The following is a 15,479-nucleotide window of genomic DNA, read 5'->3' on the forward strand; positions in this document are numbered from 1 at the left end:
GTCACAGAACCTAGGTCTAACATCTTGGAATCCGGAGCATTTCCTGGAGTCTTTCAACATGAAAATTCATATCTAAATCAACAAGTGACTATAATCTAGCATTATACATATGCAATACTTTTTCCTGACACCATACCAAGTCAGCCTTTGAATCCTAACTTTGCTTTTCTGTTGTCAGCTCTTAATCTGGTTAATCTCAGTTCTGTTGCCATTGGACTTGGCTCAGTAAATGAATACATGAATGGGTTTTCAGCCTTTCCATCTCTTCACCTTCCTTTCAGCTTTCTGAACGTCCTTCTTTACCTTCTGCTGCTTTATTTTAGAAGACTATACAGGCAAAGAAAATGAGTGTTTCATTTTAAGTGTCCAAGTCTTCGTAAGCACCCAATGAGGCTTATGTGTACCTGTTCACATATGCATATTTTTAAGTAAATTCTGCACCCAGCCTGGGGTTAAACTCAGAACCCTGAGATCAAAAAGAGTTGCATGCTTTCCTGACGAAGCCAGCCAGGCCCTCAGCCCATTCATTTTTTTTTTTTTTTAAAGATTTTATTTATTTATTTGACAGAGAGAGATCACAAGTAGGCAGAGAGGCAGGCAGAGAGAGAGAGGAGGAAGCAGGCTTCCTGCTGAGCAGAGAGCCCAATGTGGGACTCGATCCCAGGACCCTGAGATCATGACCTGAGCCGAAGGCAGCGGCTTAACCCACTGAGCCACCCAGGCGCCCAGCCCATTCATATTTTAAAGGCAAGGGCTGCAGTGATCAAAGGGCATCCACACCACCCAGTGCACCTCTGCACATACCACCCTCTTGACCTCACACATACTCCCCTCACTTGCAGGTGAGGGAACAGGTACCAAGAAGGGAAACGACAGACCAGATTTTCTGTTTGCAGAATGAAAACTGCCTACCAGATGAACTGCTCTGTTTTTATAGCTACACAGTTTCCACTTGTGGCTTTTAAAACATAAAACATACTACCCAGGGTTACATTTATGTGATCAACTGGTTTTCAAAATGGTTTGAATTTTCTTCCCCCGCAACAATTCTAGGCAGTAGGCCCGGAGCGAAGGCACCAGGGCCAGTTAAGTGCCTGAGCACTCAGCTTCTAATCCTTGCTACCTTCCACATTTTTTTTTTAAGTGTTTTCTCTTTCCTCATAAGCTCAATATTACAAAGATGTTTTTTAAAAGAAAAATGTTAAGACTTTATTCAAGATATAGATCAGGCATTATAACAAAACAGCAGAACTTCAACCTTTGGAATACTGTAATTTTACACCCCTTTGATGCACAGTCCAGTATACTATTTTATTACAGATCATTCTACAGGGACTACAGGAGTAAACTAGGGAAAATGCACAGGAACCATCCGGAAGGTCAGCTCTCTGAGCGTGCGCCGTTGGAGAATGAAGCACATCCTTTGCAGGTCAAACACTGTGCAAGGGGAGGACTAGGGAAATACTCCGCTGTAATCATGGTGGACGAGCACTGTTACCACAAACACACAGACAGTTTACTGGAGAGAACATACACTTCAGAGGCCAGTGGAGTGAGCAAGCTAATCACACAAAGCCAGGAGGGATTGTGACAAAGCTCTCAGGGGTCTAAGTACACTGCCCTGTCTTACCTCCTCAGAAATAGAACTGGTGCCCAATGGCAAAGAACTAAAAGTTATTACGTGAAAATTACAGACTTTTGAGCTAGCATTTTGTAAACAGCCTGTGTCTGTAAATCAGCAAATTAAAGGTGTTCAGTTATGCCCTCTAGACAGAGCAGCACACCACTACATGTACACTCGGAGGCATTCACATTTCCTGTCAGTCCATATACGAATATGCAGCTCGTTGTGGAGTAAACACATTTTGCTAGAAATAGGACAGCGGCTCTCGTTTGTACAGTGAGTGTTTTTAAGAGAGAAACCAACTCCCTCATCAACACTTGAAGGAAAAATAGTTCCATTTACATTAAGACAGCAGTTTGGATACCTTTCTATTTTCTAAATCTTGAGTGAGAAGTAATACAGCGTGTCTGACAGTAGAGTGCTTCAAACTTGTTTTTGGCATAGTTGAGTGCAAACTTGGTAGCTTGTCCTTGTTAAATCTTTACATTGTAAAATGGTGAAAATACAGTTTGTTCACGAAGGATCTCTGCTGCTAAAGGCATTTATTGTTTTGGCAAAAAAAATTTTTTTTTTTGCTAAAAAGCTGAAGTGAAGCTGTTTCTGATAATTCTGGGTACTCCAACTAACAGGTAAATACATTTAAAGCATATATTTTTCTTCTGAAACTATTCAGTGAGCCTGAAGAAATAGATGTTCTGTCTTCCTTAAGGGGTTTAGGTATTGGTGGGTGTGGGGCACAAACAATGAAAAGCCCTCTGAACCACGAATTTGCTTATAGGTTTGTTTTCCTAAATCCTGTTGTAAATTAGAGTCACCTTCAGGGGCATTGTGGGAAGAAGGGATTTAAATATGCATATCTGGCAACAACCAACTTCAGGTAACACCTAAGATCCAGCCAGGGTGTCAGCAGCCAAGACTACTGACTTGTGTTCGCCGAGCTTAGTAATGCAACAGTCTTGAACCGGGTCTGCTTATGGCTGGTTGACAGTAAGTTCTATGTGGTACATAACACTAATTCTCTAGTCTTCAGAGCATATCTATGAACAAACACAATCCAAGTATTATAAATGACTGCGTTGTGACCACTGCATGCATTACACTGAAAGAAAACACCAACTCTAAGCACAAATATACAAGTCCTACGTTTAGGCTCAGCTCTCCCAGAGGGGAGGAGCTACCTTGGGCCAAAATGCTACCTAAACCAGATTCTTCTTTTCAGATAAAGTTCTCAGTCTAAGTAGAGAGTCCCCTCAACAGTGCTCTAATCTAGTAAGCGATCCTGGCCTGTATAAGACGTCCAGTACGACATGAAGTGCCCGTGAGTGCATGACTTCTCTCACTCACATCCTGCACAAGCCAGGAAGGGAACAGAGGGTGCCGCCCAGGGCGCTGAGCAGCAAGTCAGTCCATAAAGATCTCAAGCTCTGAAACCTTTCTAGAACCCAGCATTTGGACAGGTGTCTCAGGTGTATTTGATGGCATATCTGAAACATAGCTTTAGGTTTGGTTTGGGTTGGGTTGGCTTTTGCTTAGTGTTCTCTTAATCAAGATGTTCAGATTATAGGCCCCTCTACCTGGGGAAACAAGTCACAGAACCGGTCACGATGAAGGAGAAACAGTCATTCTTCCAGCACTTTTGGAACACTCAAAATGATTCCCCTCAACAGGCCTGTGAGTTCACATCCCCAGGAAGTTTCACCAACGGTGAGCCACCTGCCTAAAGCTTTGGTAAATCCCTTGAAATGATTCAGAAGCTCTTAATCCAGAATCCAGGGGGAGACAAGCGTCTTGTGATTTCTCTTATTCTGGGCTGCTCCCCTGGCCTCATTACACTCCTCTCTGTCATTACAATATTGTCTCTTCATGCTAAGCATCTCTGGCGTTTTGGCTAAACATCTGTCTGAAGAAGATGGACCGTCGTCCTGCTGGAAAAGGGATGTTCTACTGGAGTTGCGTTTAGAAGCTTCAGAAGCACATCTGAGACATTCTCTGGAATCAAAATAATTTTTTACACATCTTGTAGTTTTCTTACATATTAGAACCTCTGGCAGCCCTTGCGAGTCCATCTGATTAAGCCAAAACTGATAAATATGTACATCGTAGTCCAAAGTATTAGTACCAAGAACAAAAAAAAATGTTTAAAAAAATCGCTCTGTTTGCATTTACAGGACTAAAAACGAAGTATGCGACAAATAAATTACAAATGTACATCTTGGCAGTGTGAGGGTGATCTCTTATATTTCTAAAAACACACTGCTGACAATCCAATTGTGGAAAATTACTAACCTCAGAAGACTTAAAGGTCACCCCCCCACACTACCTTTCCCTTTAGCCTCTCCCCAGCAACATAAAGAAAAGGAAAATTAAAGTCTTTCAAGTGGAAGAGGGGAGAGAGAAAAGGCTGTGTCTGTGAGGCTGCATACTCCAAGCACGCCAGCTTGCGGATTTCTACGTTATTAGTGACTAGCTCTTTAAGGCAGAGAAGAAACATTCTGTGGGTCCGGTGCTGTTGGCTCATCTCACTCACGTGGTTTCAGTGGCTGAGGATGAGGTACTTTTCTTCCTAAAGCGGGATCGGGATCGAAGAACTCTAGGCGGTGCCTGCCAGAGGAAACAGAAAAAGGCATCCCTCAATGTGGCGTAAGCGTGGAAACTTTGGAGCGAGCACCTGTGTGGGTTTGTGTTGAGACACACGCACACGTGTGTGAGGCAGCCGGCTGGGAATCGGAACCGGGTCACATCCCAAGCATCCCATGCTGACCCAGTTGAGAATGCAGCCGCCTCCCTCCCGCTTCACTCTCTCCTAAGTCCCTGGGTCTCCCTAGGAACGGTTGCTCAGAAGGATGGCACACACCTTTCTTGTTTCTGCCTTGGGAGCAAAATGATCCTAGCAAGCGACTCAGCACAGAGAAATGCTTCCCCATCTCTTCCCTTGTCTTTGGTCTTTCCTTGAGAAACGAGCCTCATGTTTTCAGGTACGTGCCTAAAATTCCCATCGCCAAGTTCCCAGTCCTCCTCCTGGATGTGGAATCCTTGAGAGCACGGCGAGCCCCACAGCAAAGGGAAACACTGCCTCCACCTCATCTCCCATACAAATGGCTATCAAGGGGGGGAGCCCTCCTTCCATGGAACACATAGATCACAGAAGTTACTTCTACAATGAAAGAAAAGGAAATTTTTGTCCCGGCAGAGCCCTCAAGGCCAGGGGCAGGAAGGGGCGGAGGGCACTAACACAACTAACCCAAGCTACCCCCAACCCCTGTCCCTGTCCACTTCTCTCCAGTCACTTCTTTTTCTAGGGCATCCTCTACACCTCTATTCCTTCGGACCTGAAGCCCCTCCCTCCCTTCTCTGTCTTGCTATTTATAGTCCTCTTTAGGACCCAGTTCAAAAGTGCCTCCTGAGCCCATCTCCCCACAGCCCAGACACACAGACAGCAGGGTCACTTTCTTTGTTCTCCTAGTGTTCTGCACAAGAGAGGACATGAGAGGACTCTGCCCTGTCTCCCCCCTCCTCACTGAGAACTTTCTGGAGGCACATCCACCTCCATTTCCCAGAAAGTAGCTCAGTGCCCAGAAGGCACACAGAAGGGAGGGAGGGAGGGATAAAGACAACCAAGGGGGGGTGGGGTGCAGAGATAGAAAGCTCTGGCCTTCCACCTCCTGAGTCCTCAGGACACCTTTTTGATTCGGAAATGTTTACCAGCTGCCTCTGGACACAGAGTAAAAGAAGAAATCAGAGAAAACTAACTCGTAGTTAGTTAGCTGTCTCAGGTTGAAGTAAACAGGAAAGCAGCTCATGCAGCTTTAACAAAACAAAACCCAAATGGCATAAACCCCCAGACCCTATGGCGTTTTGGGCACCTTCCTTGGGAGAGCCGAGCCCCTCTCCCCAGCACAGGGTGGCCCAGGCTCTGATGGACTGCCCCAACAGAGTCCAAACCCAGAACATCTTTTACCAAAACCTCCAACTTCAAAACTGACCCGTGCGTGCCCCACCCTGGAAAGGACTCTGATGAACTCAGGTTCGCCCAGTGGTAATAACCACAGTCCTAGTCTGAAAGGGGTCCATTGGCCAAGGTGCTCGAGTAAAAGGAACATTTCAGTGCATTCCCTCATCTAAGTCTCACGGGGGTCCCTACACTGAGGACAGGGGGCCTCTCAACTTGCCTCAGATGAACGCTCAGGCCACAGTATTCAGCAGATGGGGCCCAGGAGAGGAGACGAGAGGGGCAGAGAGGAAGACTCGGGAGTCCCCAGTTCTGCCAGCCAGCCCGGTACCTGGGCCCAAGGCTGGCGACTATCTACATCACAAAGCAAGGCCTCTGAGGTTCCAGGCTTGGCCCTCCGGCTACCAACACTCCACCCACATCCACAGCAATGAGGTACATTTGGTTTGGGTCTTTTTAGATGGCTGTGCCCTTCCAGTAAAATTTTCTCAGGATTTGCTTTGATCTAGGCACTATTGCTGTGTCTTAGAGAAACAGTGATGAACAGCTTCCTTTAAAAAACGTGTCAAATAACGTATTTTCTTCCCCCTAAAACACACATTTGGGTTGCTTTTCATTCACATATCATCTTAGGTTAGTGCTTGCAAATTTTTAAGTTTTATTTTAGGTACTATATCACCTCTCCAATATCTAAATAAAACGAGCAGAGTCTTTTTTGCCCCTAGGCAAGGATCTGGATGCTACCTAGCGTTCTGTCCTTTTTGTTTGATGGAGAGAGAGGCACTCGAGAGATGCTGGGGGTCCCAAGAGCTGCCACTCCCAGAACCCCAGATCTCCAGAGCAAAGCCCTTGTGCAAACACATGCTCCAGCCCGCAGCCCCAGACCCCTTGTACCTCCAGGGGGATTTCCGTCCTTCGAAGAGCCTTATACTTGTACATGAAATCCAGCAGATCTTCCTCCTCCTCGTCCGAAAATGCCAGTGGGTTTTGGACCTGGTGGGGGTCCCAAGCCTTCACACCACCCTCATTCACATCTCCCTCAACCACTTAATGTCCATTTACAATCTACACAAAGGAGACAAAGTACAGCAGGGAAGGATCAGTGTAGAAAGGAGCGAGGAAGGGCAGGCAAGGTCAAGGTTAGGTATATCACGCAACAAGCCTGTTAGGACAGCCAAGGTCCCCGGTGTGTGAAGCAGGAGCCCGTATCCTCTGGGCCTTCCTGCAGGGCGGTCCTGGGCTGTGAGCGTGCCGCTAGAAACTGGCAGGCACCATGCACAGGAAGAAGCAGAGGTTCCAGAACCTACTGGATAAGCTGCCAAGGAACGTGGGGGCATTGCTGCCCTGATAGAAGGAGAACACTGCCTTAGCCAAGAGGTGTCAAACCCTGCCGCTGAAACTTATGATGTCACACCAAAGGGTGCTCAGGGAAAGAATGTCCTCTAGAATGGATAAATGCCGGGATGGTAGAGGGGCCTGGCGGCTTCCTCTAGTCCACAGACAGGCTGTGTTCACAGTGCATTATACTTGCATGTTCAGCTCCGAGCCTTCTTTGAGACAGGATGTCAAATACCAGGAAGCCTTCGGGGAGAACCTTAAGCAAAGTTACATCGATTGTTTTCCTTTCAAAGGCCAAGTCCCAGAGAAGCAAAGATGCCCAGTGGAAAGAAAATGGAGGAATACTCCCCCCCACACACAAGACAGCAAGATTCCTGCTTTAGTCTACCTTGATTAAATCCACAAGTAAAATTCCAGAATTAATTCATGTCATTGAATGCGTAGTGTTTTTTTTAGAATGTTCATTCTTAAACATATTCCATGTCATCTGGCCAGGTGGTCAGCACATACCCAGCTTATCTGACACTCAAAGAGATAGCTTTCTACAATCCATATGTTGTTTTTACTTAGAAACACAGACTGTAGACGTAGGGGGCCCTCAGGTAATCTGCTCAACCACCCCATGGCCTGCGGAAAGAAAACCGAACTCCTTCTGGAACACCCTGCTTCTGCTCCTAAAAACACAGTGAGCCCCCAGATGTGTTCTCCCCACCAACAGGGGACTCACTAGACTATAACACAGCACCCAACTTAACCAGGTGTGGGTTAAGCAAAAATAACAACAGACCCTAATGTTGACTGGGTTTTCCGGGCACTGCTGCTGTACTCCCCAACAGCCATCAGGAGGCAGCATGAGAGCTAGTTGTCTTAACTGCCAGTCGCAAAGTAGACCTGTAGGCTGGGAATGGCCTGCTCTGACAGCGAGCCCCTTGGTAAGGGCCAAGATTTCGATCATTAATCTTCCTTTGAGTTTTTTGCTCTGTGCATCCCCCAACCCGGGGGGGTGGGGTGGGTGGGTTTAGGTTATCCTCTGGTTCCACCCTAGGTGGAATCAGGAAGTCATCTGGGAGCCTCATCTCATCTCAAGTCAGACCTTGACACCATCACAGAGAAATTCCTTTTAGACAAAGATAGCCCTTGTCTGACGGGAGGGAAAAGAAACAGGCCTTCCTAGAGCATGAAGTCTTTGGACTAGGGCAGAAATCACAGACGCAGCCTGGCCAGTTCAGCCCCAGTACCAAACTGCATCCTGGGAGTGGGCTTGGGGACTGGTTTGAATCCGTGCCTCTGTTCCCTCCAAATCTTGGTCCAGGACTTTCCCTGTGCTGATGCTATCCACTCCTTAATAGTCTGATCACTTCCAGAGACGACCTCTGGGTGGGGAGAGTGACTCTTATGCAAGTTCATGGCCACAGCCACCATGTCCAAACCTCAGGTGATGGCGGCCAAGGCCCTGAGCCAGCAGAGCGGCTGTCCTATTGCCCAAGGCTGGGTGGCCTAGAGGGAAGTGCAGGAGCCCCTGCTGTCTGCCCCAGTCTCACGACATTCCATATTAGCAAATGTGTCAGCCGGACTAAGAAGGTGGGGAGCGGCCTTCTGTGGGGCAGGCAGGGAGGAAGAACACTTGGAGGCCAGAGTAGATGCGTCTGCACTGAGCCGGAGGCCCTTCTCCCCGCACCCCCCGCCCCACCCCACTCCCATAGTGCCAAACAACCCCCAGGTTAGCGAACACATCCCACACAGCACTCATTAGCAGGTGCCATTAATGGAAGTCAGCAAACGTGTTGCAGAAGAGCACACCCATCTGGAACACTTACATCCACGTCCCCGACAGCCACCGAGGAGAGAGAAAACAAGATTCTGTTAGGGAAAAGGTCTTCGGGGATGAAACTCACACACGTGTGAGCATGCAAGCCTGTGGACAGGTGCACACCCAGACACACACTCCCTCCCTTCTCACGCTCTAAACCTCGGACAGCTCCTGCTGCTGGAGGAAACACGCAGCCTGGGCTACACTCCAGGCCAATGCGATTCTCTCTCTCTTTCAAAAGAGTGAATAAAAGGTATGACTTTGCTTTTTAAAATGATGTCCCATGCGCTTGGTTTTTTTTTTTTTTTTAAGAAAAAAGTACGTCTCTATGACTAATTCTGAGCAGTAATACAGACTTGAGTTTTATATTACATCGAGGCAGGTAGAGAGAAGAGGGAGGAGAAAGAGCAGCCAGGCAGGAAGGAGAGGAAATAATAATAAAAATAAGGAGAGGGAGGAGGAGACCTGTGCCAGAAAGAGCAGGAAATCGACTGACAGGGGCAGAAATAGAGCCAAAGTGGGGAGAGAATGTTCTACTGGGGTCTTAGATGCACAGATGAAAATCATCTCAAGGGACCAGGAGGGGCCTTCTGACCGGAGTGTCTGTGACCCCCTGAAATCCTCTCCCACAGCGTCACTGGCCAGAGCTAGCCTCCACCTCCCCCAACACCATCTGCTGACTCTTCCCACCAGGCACCCTTCACTTGCAGAGATGGCCACATTTTATGGAGGAGGGGACAGAGACCTGCGCAGCTCAGGGACTTTCCCACCAGTACAGAGGGCCTGGTGTAGACCAACCTGGTTCCTTGCCAGCAAACCCTGGGGAGACTTGGAGGTGTGGGGGAGAATTCTGGGGCACTGCCTGAGAAAGGGAGGGCTGTGGCAAAGTTCCAGATCATAGCTCTGAGCAGAGTCACCTCAGCCCAACGCCCCACCAAGCCCAGCCCGCTACCCAGTCCCCAACAGCCCCATTCCCGTAGGTCCTGGGGAGAGCAACCTTGACTAAATCCCTACAATCGACTGAAATTCTATTTCAATGCACTGGAAATGCAGCCTCTGATTTGGAAATCATCAGCAGTCACGAAAAGGTGAGGGCATCCCAGAAAACAGCACAAAGCAGTCCCGTGAGGAAGGAATGGAGGAGAAGGCAGCTGTCTTCTCCCCAACCCCCCAAGGAGTAATATGCCAGAATTAGAGGCTTTCAGAATGGCTCACGGAATTTATGAACTCAAAACTGGTGAGTAATTAGAAATAACCACAGTTGCCTGGGGTTGCTGGGACCTCAAGATCACCATGAACCAGTATGTCCACTAGATCCAAGCACTAGCCTCTATCACTGCAATGCAATTTTCCTTCATAAAACTGAGATAAAACTGACATATAACCTGTTATTTGTGATATATGTGTGTGTGTGTGTATGTGCATGTATATATGTATATACATATGTGTCTGTTTCTGATGCGGACTGGGTGGCCTCTGAGTCATGCAGAGCTGGTCAGAGTTAGACCCCTGAGTAGGACACCAGTCTCCACTGTCCTCCTGCTCAGAACTCTTTTGACTGTCAGTTCGCACTGGGTTTATGGTCTCCAAAACCCACAGGTCTTACACGGACTTTCAAAAGCCTTAGAGAAATCTTACAAATGAAGAAATGAAGGGAAAACAGGATACTTCCTAAAACCAGCTCACGCCCTCTGTTCTCACCACTATGGGAGGCATGGCCATGCCTTGGCCGCCCCAGCACTGGGAGCACAGGCAGTAGAGAGGACCATGCTTGCCTCCTCCTCACCGCATGTCAGCTAGATGCTGTAGGCCTGGTGGTCTTTTGCCTTGGAGCCAAAGGCAGCTCCTCCATGGCAGACACCCTCCATGGTGGGTACAAGGGGAGCTGAGTTGGTCTAGCACCATGGCCAGTCCCTCACATGTCTACTCAGGGTCAGGGAGATAGCAGGAGCAGATCAGGAGAGAACACGTCCAACCACGGGGCGGCCACGGCTGCATCAAGCCATCACTTGCTCACAGGAAAGGCAGGAGCACGAGTCCCTGTCCAGGACGGGGGAACCCTGTTTTCCTCCCTGCTCCTGGAGGTTTCCTGGCTTCTCTGGGCTGAAATACAAAGCCTTTTCACGGACATTTTCACAACCACGCAGTGAGATGGGGAGGCAGGATCTTTACGTCTATTTTACCAAAGGGAAATCGAGGCTCAGTATGGTTAGGTGGTTCACGCACGGTTACACAGCTAGTAAGCAGCAAAGCAGGGCCAGGGCTCCCTTGGCTGCACCTGGACCGAGACCCTGGAGCTATGGGGGTCTGCCACTTCCAAGGACTGGGGTAAGTTCCTGTGTCCTCATCACAGAGCACCAGGAAATATGGCCCTGCAGTGGTCTCAGAAGATCTCCACACATTCTTTGATACACTTCCCTTCCAGAGGTGGAGATTAATTCCCCTCCCCTTGAGTGGGGGCTGGACCTAATAACTCTCTCCCAACAAACAAAAGAAGGCAGAGGTGGTGGCGTGTGACTTCAAAGACTAGGTCCAAAAACCTACTGCGGCCTCCCGAGTGTCCTCTCTCTACTGGATCACTCACTCCAGGTGAAGCCAGCTGCTATGTTGTAAGGAAGCTTAGGCAGCCCGAGAGAGACCCATGTGGTAAGGACCCGAGCCTGCAGCCGGGAGCCACGAGAGAGCCATCTTAGAGGCAGATCCTCAAAGTTCAGTCAAGCCTTCCGATGACCACGGCACCTGCCAGTATCCTGACTACAACTCTTCATAGACCCCGACCCGGAACCCCCCCCAGTTCAGCTGCTCCTGAATTCCGAGCCTGTACACACTGTAAGATAACACAGGTTTGTTATTTCAGGGAGTTAACCTCCTGAATTCCCCACAGACTGTGCAGCTGGAAGGGAGCCCCAGGGTCAGGCGCCAGCTTCTGGTTAGAACCTCCGCCGGAGGCGAGAGCCCAGCACGCTGCACAGACGCTGGCTGCTTACTCACCTTTCCGGGTCCTGCAGGTGGAGCAGCAGGTACACACTGTGGGGATGGGGGACATCATCAGTGATACCCCTCACTCGGCAGGAACCAGCCCCAGGCAAGCGGGGAGGCTCCAGTGGGTTCAATATAGGGGTCCCAGGACAGTGGGTCTCTGTAGAGACACCAAGGTGGGGGGAGGAGATTATTCCAGATTCCGTTTCTTCTCAGGGGCTAAAAAATACCCGTGCCTGGCCCACAGAGGTCTGTCCTTAAGTCCTCCAAAAAATAATTGCCACCGCACCTGCCCCCACATCCCTGCTCTTGATGTCTTCCAGTTCAGAATGGCCTCCAGGAAACCTTCTAAGACTGACCTCTGGCTCTCTGGAGTGCTTAGGGTCAGTCACTTGGCTGTTGCTTTGCAAACTCCACTGGTCTCAGTGCCCATCTGGGCCTTGGTATACAGTAGGTTACTAAATACACGCTGAGTGTCTCCAAAATCATGGAAGGCAAGGATCATTCTTTCAACACCTTCTGCACCCTTCCTGGGGTTCAATGCCAAGCTTTCAATAAATGGTGTCTAACAAAATTTTGCAGGGAGGGCAATATGTTCCTGGAAAGTCTGTATTATTATTTCACACCAGGGATACGTATTTTTATTTTACATACACTGTTCCATAATATCTCACTCTGTTTTGTCCTTTTTTCACTAGGCACCATGTTTTTGAGATCCGCCTGGATGAACGTTGAGACTGCTGCCTCCCACAGCTGCACACATCTCCATGGGGTCCAGCCACCGCCTCTTACCTGTCCGCTGTTAGGCTGCCTTCAACAGCTGCCAGCTGTCCAGGCTTGGCAAATTCTCCTGTTTGCTCTCCTCCCAACCCTAAGACATAGGCTGAATAGGGATTACAGTACCCTCTTTCCAGAGCGAGCACTCGAGGGAACTGTGCTCGTCTTCCATGCCCAGGTCGAATTCTGTAGTAGTGACCACCTGGGGTATCATTCCGAGCAAGGGTCGGCGGCCCAATGCGGACAATGTGGAAAGTGCCTAAGGATGTTTGCCTTGCTTACACTGTATCTGCTGCTCTGCGCAGGCCCACGGTTGCCCTGCCCAGAATGGGAGCCCAGACACCAGCCCCACCTGACCACGCCCAGTGTCCAAGGCCCATGAGGCCAGGAGGGAGGAACACCAGCCCTTGGTAGCTGGGCCTCCTCTGCCAGACTTCCTTCCAGGCACCTCGATCCCCAACTACCCCGGGGCCTCTGATCTGGGTGCTTTTGCGGCATGCCCAGGCCCCGGGTCATCTTTCACCTGTCTCTCTTCCCGAGAGGACTTTTATTTTAGGCCCCAGGACAGCTGGAGCGAGTGCCACATGGTCCCTGCCCTTCCTGCTGGGTCAGCCCCTCCCTCCTCTGCCCCCTGGAATCACAGGTGCTGTGGCCGAGGGGAGCAACAGGGAGAGCAGGTGGCATCCTGTGGTAGCATCGAAGGTTCTCTGCTTCTCCGGGAGCTCCGAGGGCTCAGCCTGAGTCCCGGCATGCCACAGAGTGCGTCAGAACTAATGGGAGGCAGCAGGACCAGCACCGAGACAGAGCATCCCAAACCCGTGTCTATCTAGTGCTGGTCTGGGAAAACGGTAAAAGCCGGGCACATGCTTCCCATCGCCTTCTGACCTTACCAGGCTTCTCCCTTTCCCACGTTCTGAGGCTGCCTTGAATCACCCACCAAGGAGCAGTCTAGGCAGGACGCCTGGATCTAGTCCTGGGTGGCCTTGGCACCGTACATGACCTCTCTGAACCTACTTCCTCTACTTGGTTCACTTTATAATGACAACATAGAATCTTAGAGGGCGAGGAACTGTGGGGCCGCTGAGGCCCACATGCTGGCCAAAGCAGGAAGACCTCCTTAGAGCCTCAGTATATGACCATCCAACTTTGGTTTGGCTCTTTCCAATTTTCAGGGACCTCTCAAGGCAGCTCATTTGTCTCCTGGACACTTTCCCATTAGAAAACGTTTTCATGGGCGCCTGGGTGGCTCAGTGGGTTAAGCCGCTGCCTTCGGCTCAGGTCATGATCTCAGGATCCTGGGATCGAGTCCCGCATCGGGCTCTCTGCTCAGCAGGGAGCCTGCTTCCTCCTCTCTCTCTCTGCCTGCCTCTCTGCCTACTTGTGATCTCTCTCTGTCAAATAAATAAATAAAATCTTTAAAAAATATATTAAAAAAAAAAAAAAGGAAACGTTTTCATGGGTGGGGTTAGATAACAACAGAAACAATAGCAACTACTACATAAAATGCTAGGCATGATCCTAAGCACTCTTGCACGGATTATCTTATTTGAATCCTCAAGACACCCCTACAAATGGGTATTCTCATCCCGTGTGTACAGATAGGGAACCTGAGCCCAGGTCATACAGGTAGGAAACAGCTGCCCCCTTGGGACTTTATCAACTTTATCCCATTGGTTCTTGCTCTATCCTCTGAGCCTCCCAGAACTGGGGCCCATTTTTCTTCCAAATAACAGTTTACATTGAGGTTCTGTAGCCCATGAGCTTACCGAAGGTGGAGGTGACCCCTAATTCCAGTTTTTAGCCCTATTTCTGAGACAGTGCCCAGTAGGTCAGAAGCTGGAGATGCTCAAGGACACCTAGATGGTAGAGGGGTGAGCACCTGAAGGGTACTGGCCCAGGAGTCAGGAGGCCAGTCAGTGGGTTACCCTGGATACCGTTCCCTTCCCTGGGCCTCCGTCTCTTTGTTGGTAAAATCCGAAGGTCAGACTGAACGATCGTGAGTCCCTGCCTGCCTGGACTTCTGGGATTCCGTTCTGAACTCTCCTGGGGGAGGGTTCACTTAGGAGATAACCCCCAACCCAAGATGATCCTCACCCCTATGGCCAAGCTTCGATCTTCCCAACCCCAATGGAGTTAAACCATCTTCCCCCCCACAATCTTCACACCCGGGGCCTGGGGTAAAGTGGGCTATTCCTCAGAACAGAGGAAACTGATGGACACCGGGCCTGGCTCTGAGCTGTTCCCCTCTCCCTGACAGAGCACGTGAGTCTTTATTCCTAGGGAAGCCATAGGGCCCCTTTGTTCCCAAACCTGTCCGTGACCCCCAACGTCAGGCGGGGTCCCTGAGGCTTGGGCTACACCTCACAGCACAGGGTCAGGGCCCCACTCTGTGTTCAAGAGCAGGGCTGCTACCAGGCACATGTCACAGGCACATGTCACAGACCCAGGCTCCAAAAGGGTGGTCTGATTCCCATCTGCGAGGCTCGATTTCCCACCAAGGGTGAGGAGTCGAGCTGGCAATCCAGGACTGGCCCCTATACCCTCTTCACCATTAACCCAGACATGCTCAGCCCCCGAGAGCCAAGGGCCCTGAAAGCTCCCCAAGAAATGTTCTGGGAAGATGTGAGTCCTGGCCCAGCACCCTACCCCCTCATAAGCTCCCAACCCATGCCCCCTCAATAAGCCTGAAACCCACTAATGGGTCAGACACCCGTGGGTTCCAAATTTGGCTGTACCTCAACACTATCACATATGTGAATCTCCTCCCAGACTTGCTGACCCCTCCAGACATGGACGCCGGACTCTGCATGTTTAACGGGGCCCCGAGGTCAATGCTAATATAAGCATCCTGAGACACTGGGGATACAGGTGGGGTCTCCCTAAAGCCATGGCCTCTGCAGGAATCAGACCTCAGAGCTAGTGTGGCCCTTGGCACATAGTGGCTGATGGTGTGCGTGGTGAATGGGGGCTCAGGGATGGGAGGAGATGGTGGAGTGAGGAAG

At 49.8% G+C, this 15,479-nt stretch overlaps 1 protein-coding gene across 2 annotated transcripts in view; it reads right to left on the reverse strand.

The window, feature by feature from the left end:
• Positions 1–1,183: 1,183 nt before the first annotated feature.
• Positions 1,184–15,479, reverse strand: part of REEP1 (receptor accessory protein 1) — a 104,870-nt gene continuing 90,574 nt past the window's right edge. Inside the window, exons 7-9 of one of the 2 annotated variants that reach the window (XM_044261567.1) lie at positions 11,713–11,748; positions 6,468–6,619; positions 1,184–4,225 (exon numbers count right to left, since the gene is read on the reverse strand). In XM_044261567.1, coding sequence (XP_044117502.1) covers positions 4,148–4,225; positions 6,468–6,619; positions 11,713–11,748 — 266 coding nt within the window. In that variant the 3' untranslated portion in view covers positions 1,184–4,147. The remainder of the gene's footprint in view (positions 4,226–6,467; positions 6,620–11,712; positions 11,749–15,479) is intronic. The other variant, XM_044261566.1, reaches the window with a different exon arrangement.

Source organism: Neovison vison, chromosome 8 (assembly GCF_020171115.1).
Source record: "Neovison vison isolate M4711 chromosome 8, ASM_NN_V1, whole genome shotgun sequence".
In the NCBI taxonomy this organism is placed as follows: Eukaryota; Metazoa; Chordata; class Mammalia; order Carnivora; family Mustelidae; genus Neogale; species Neogale vison.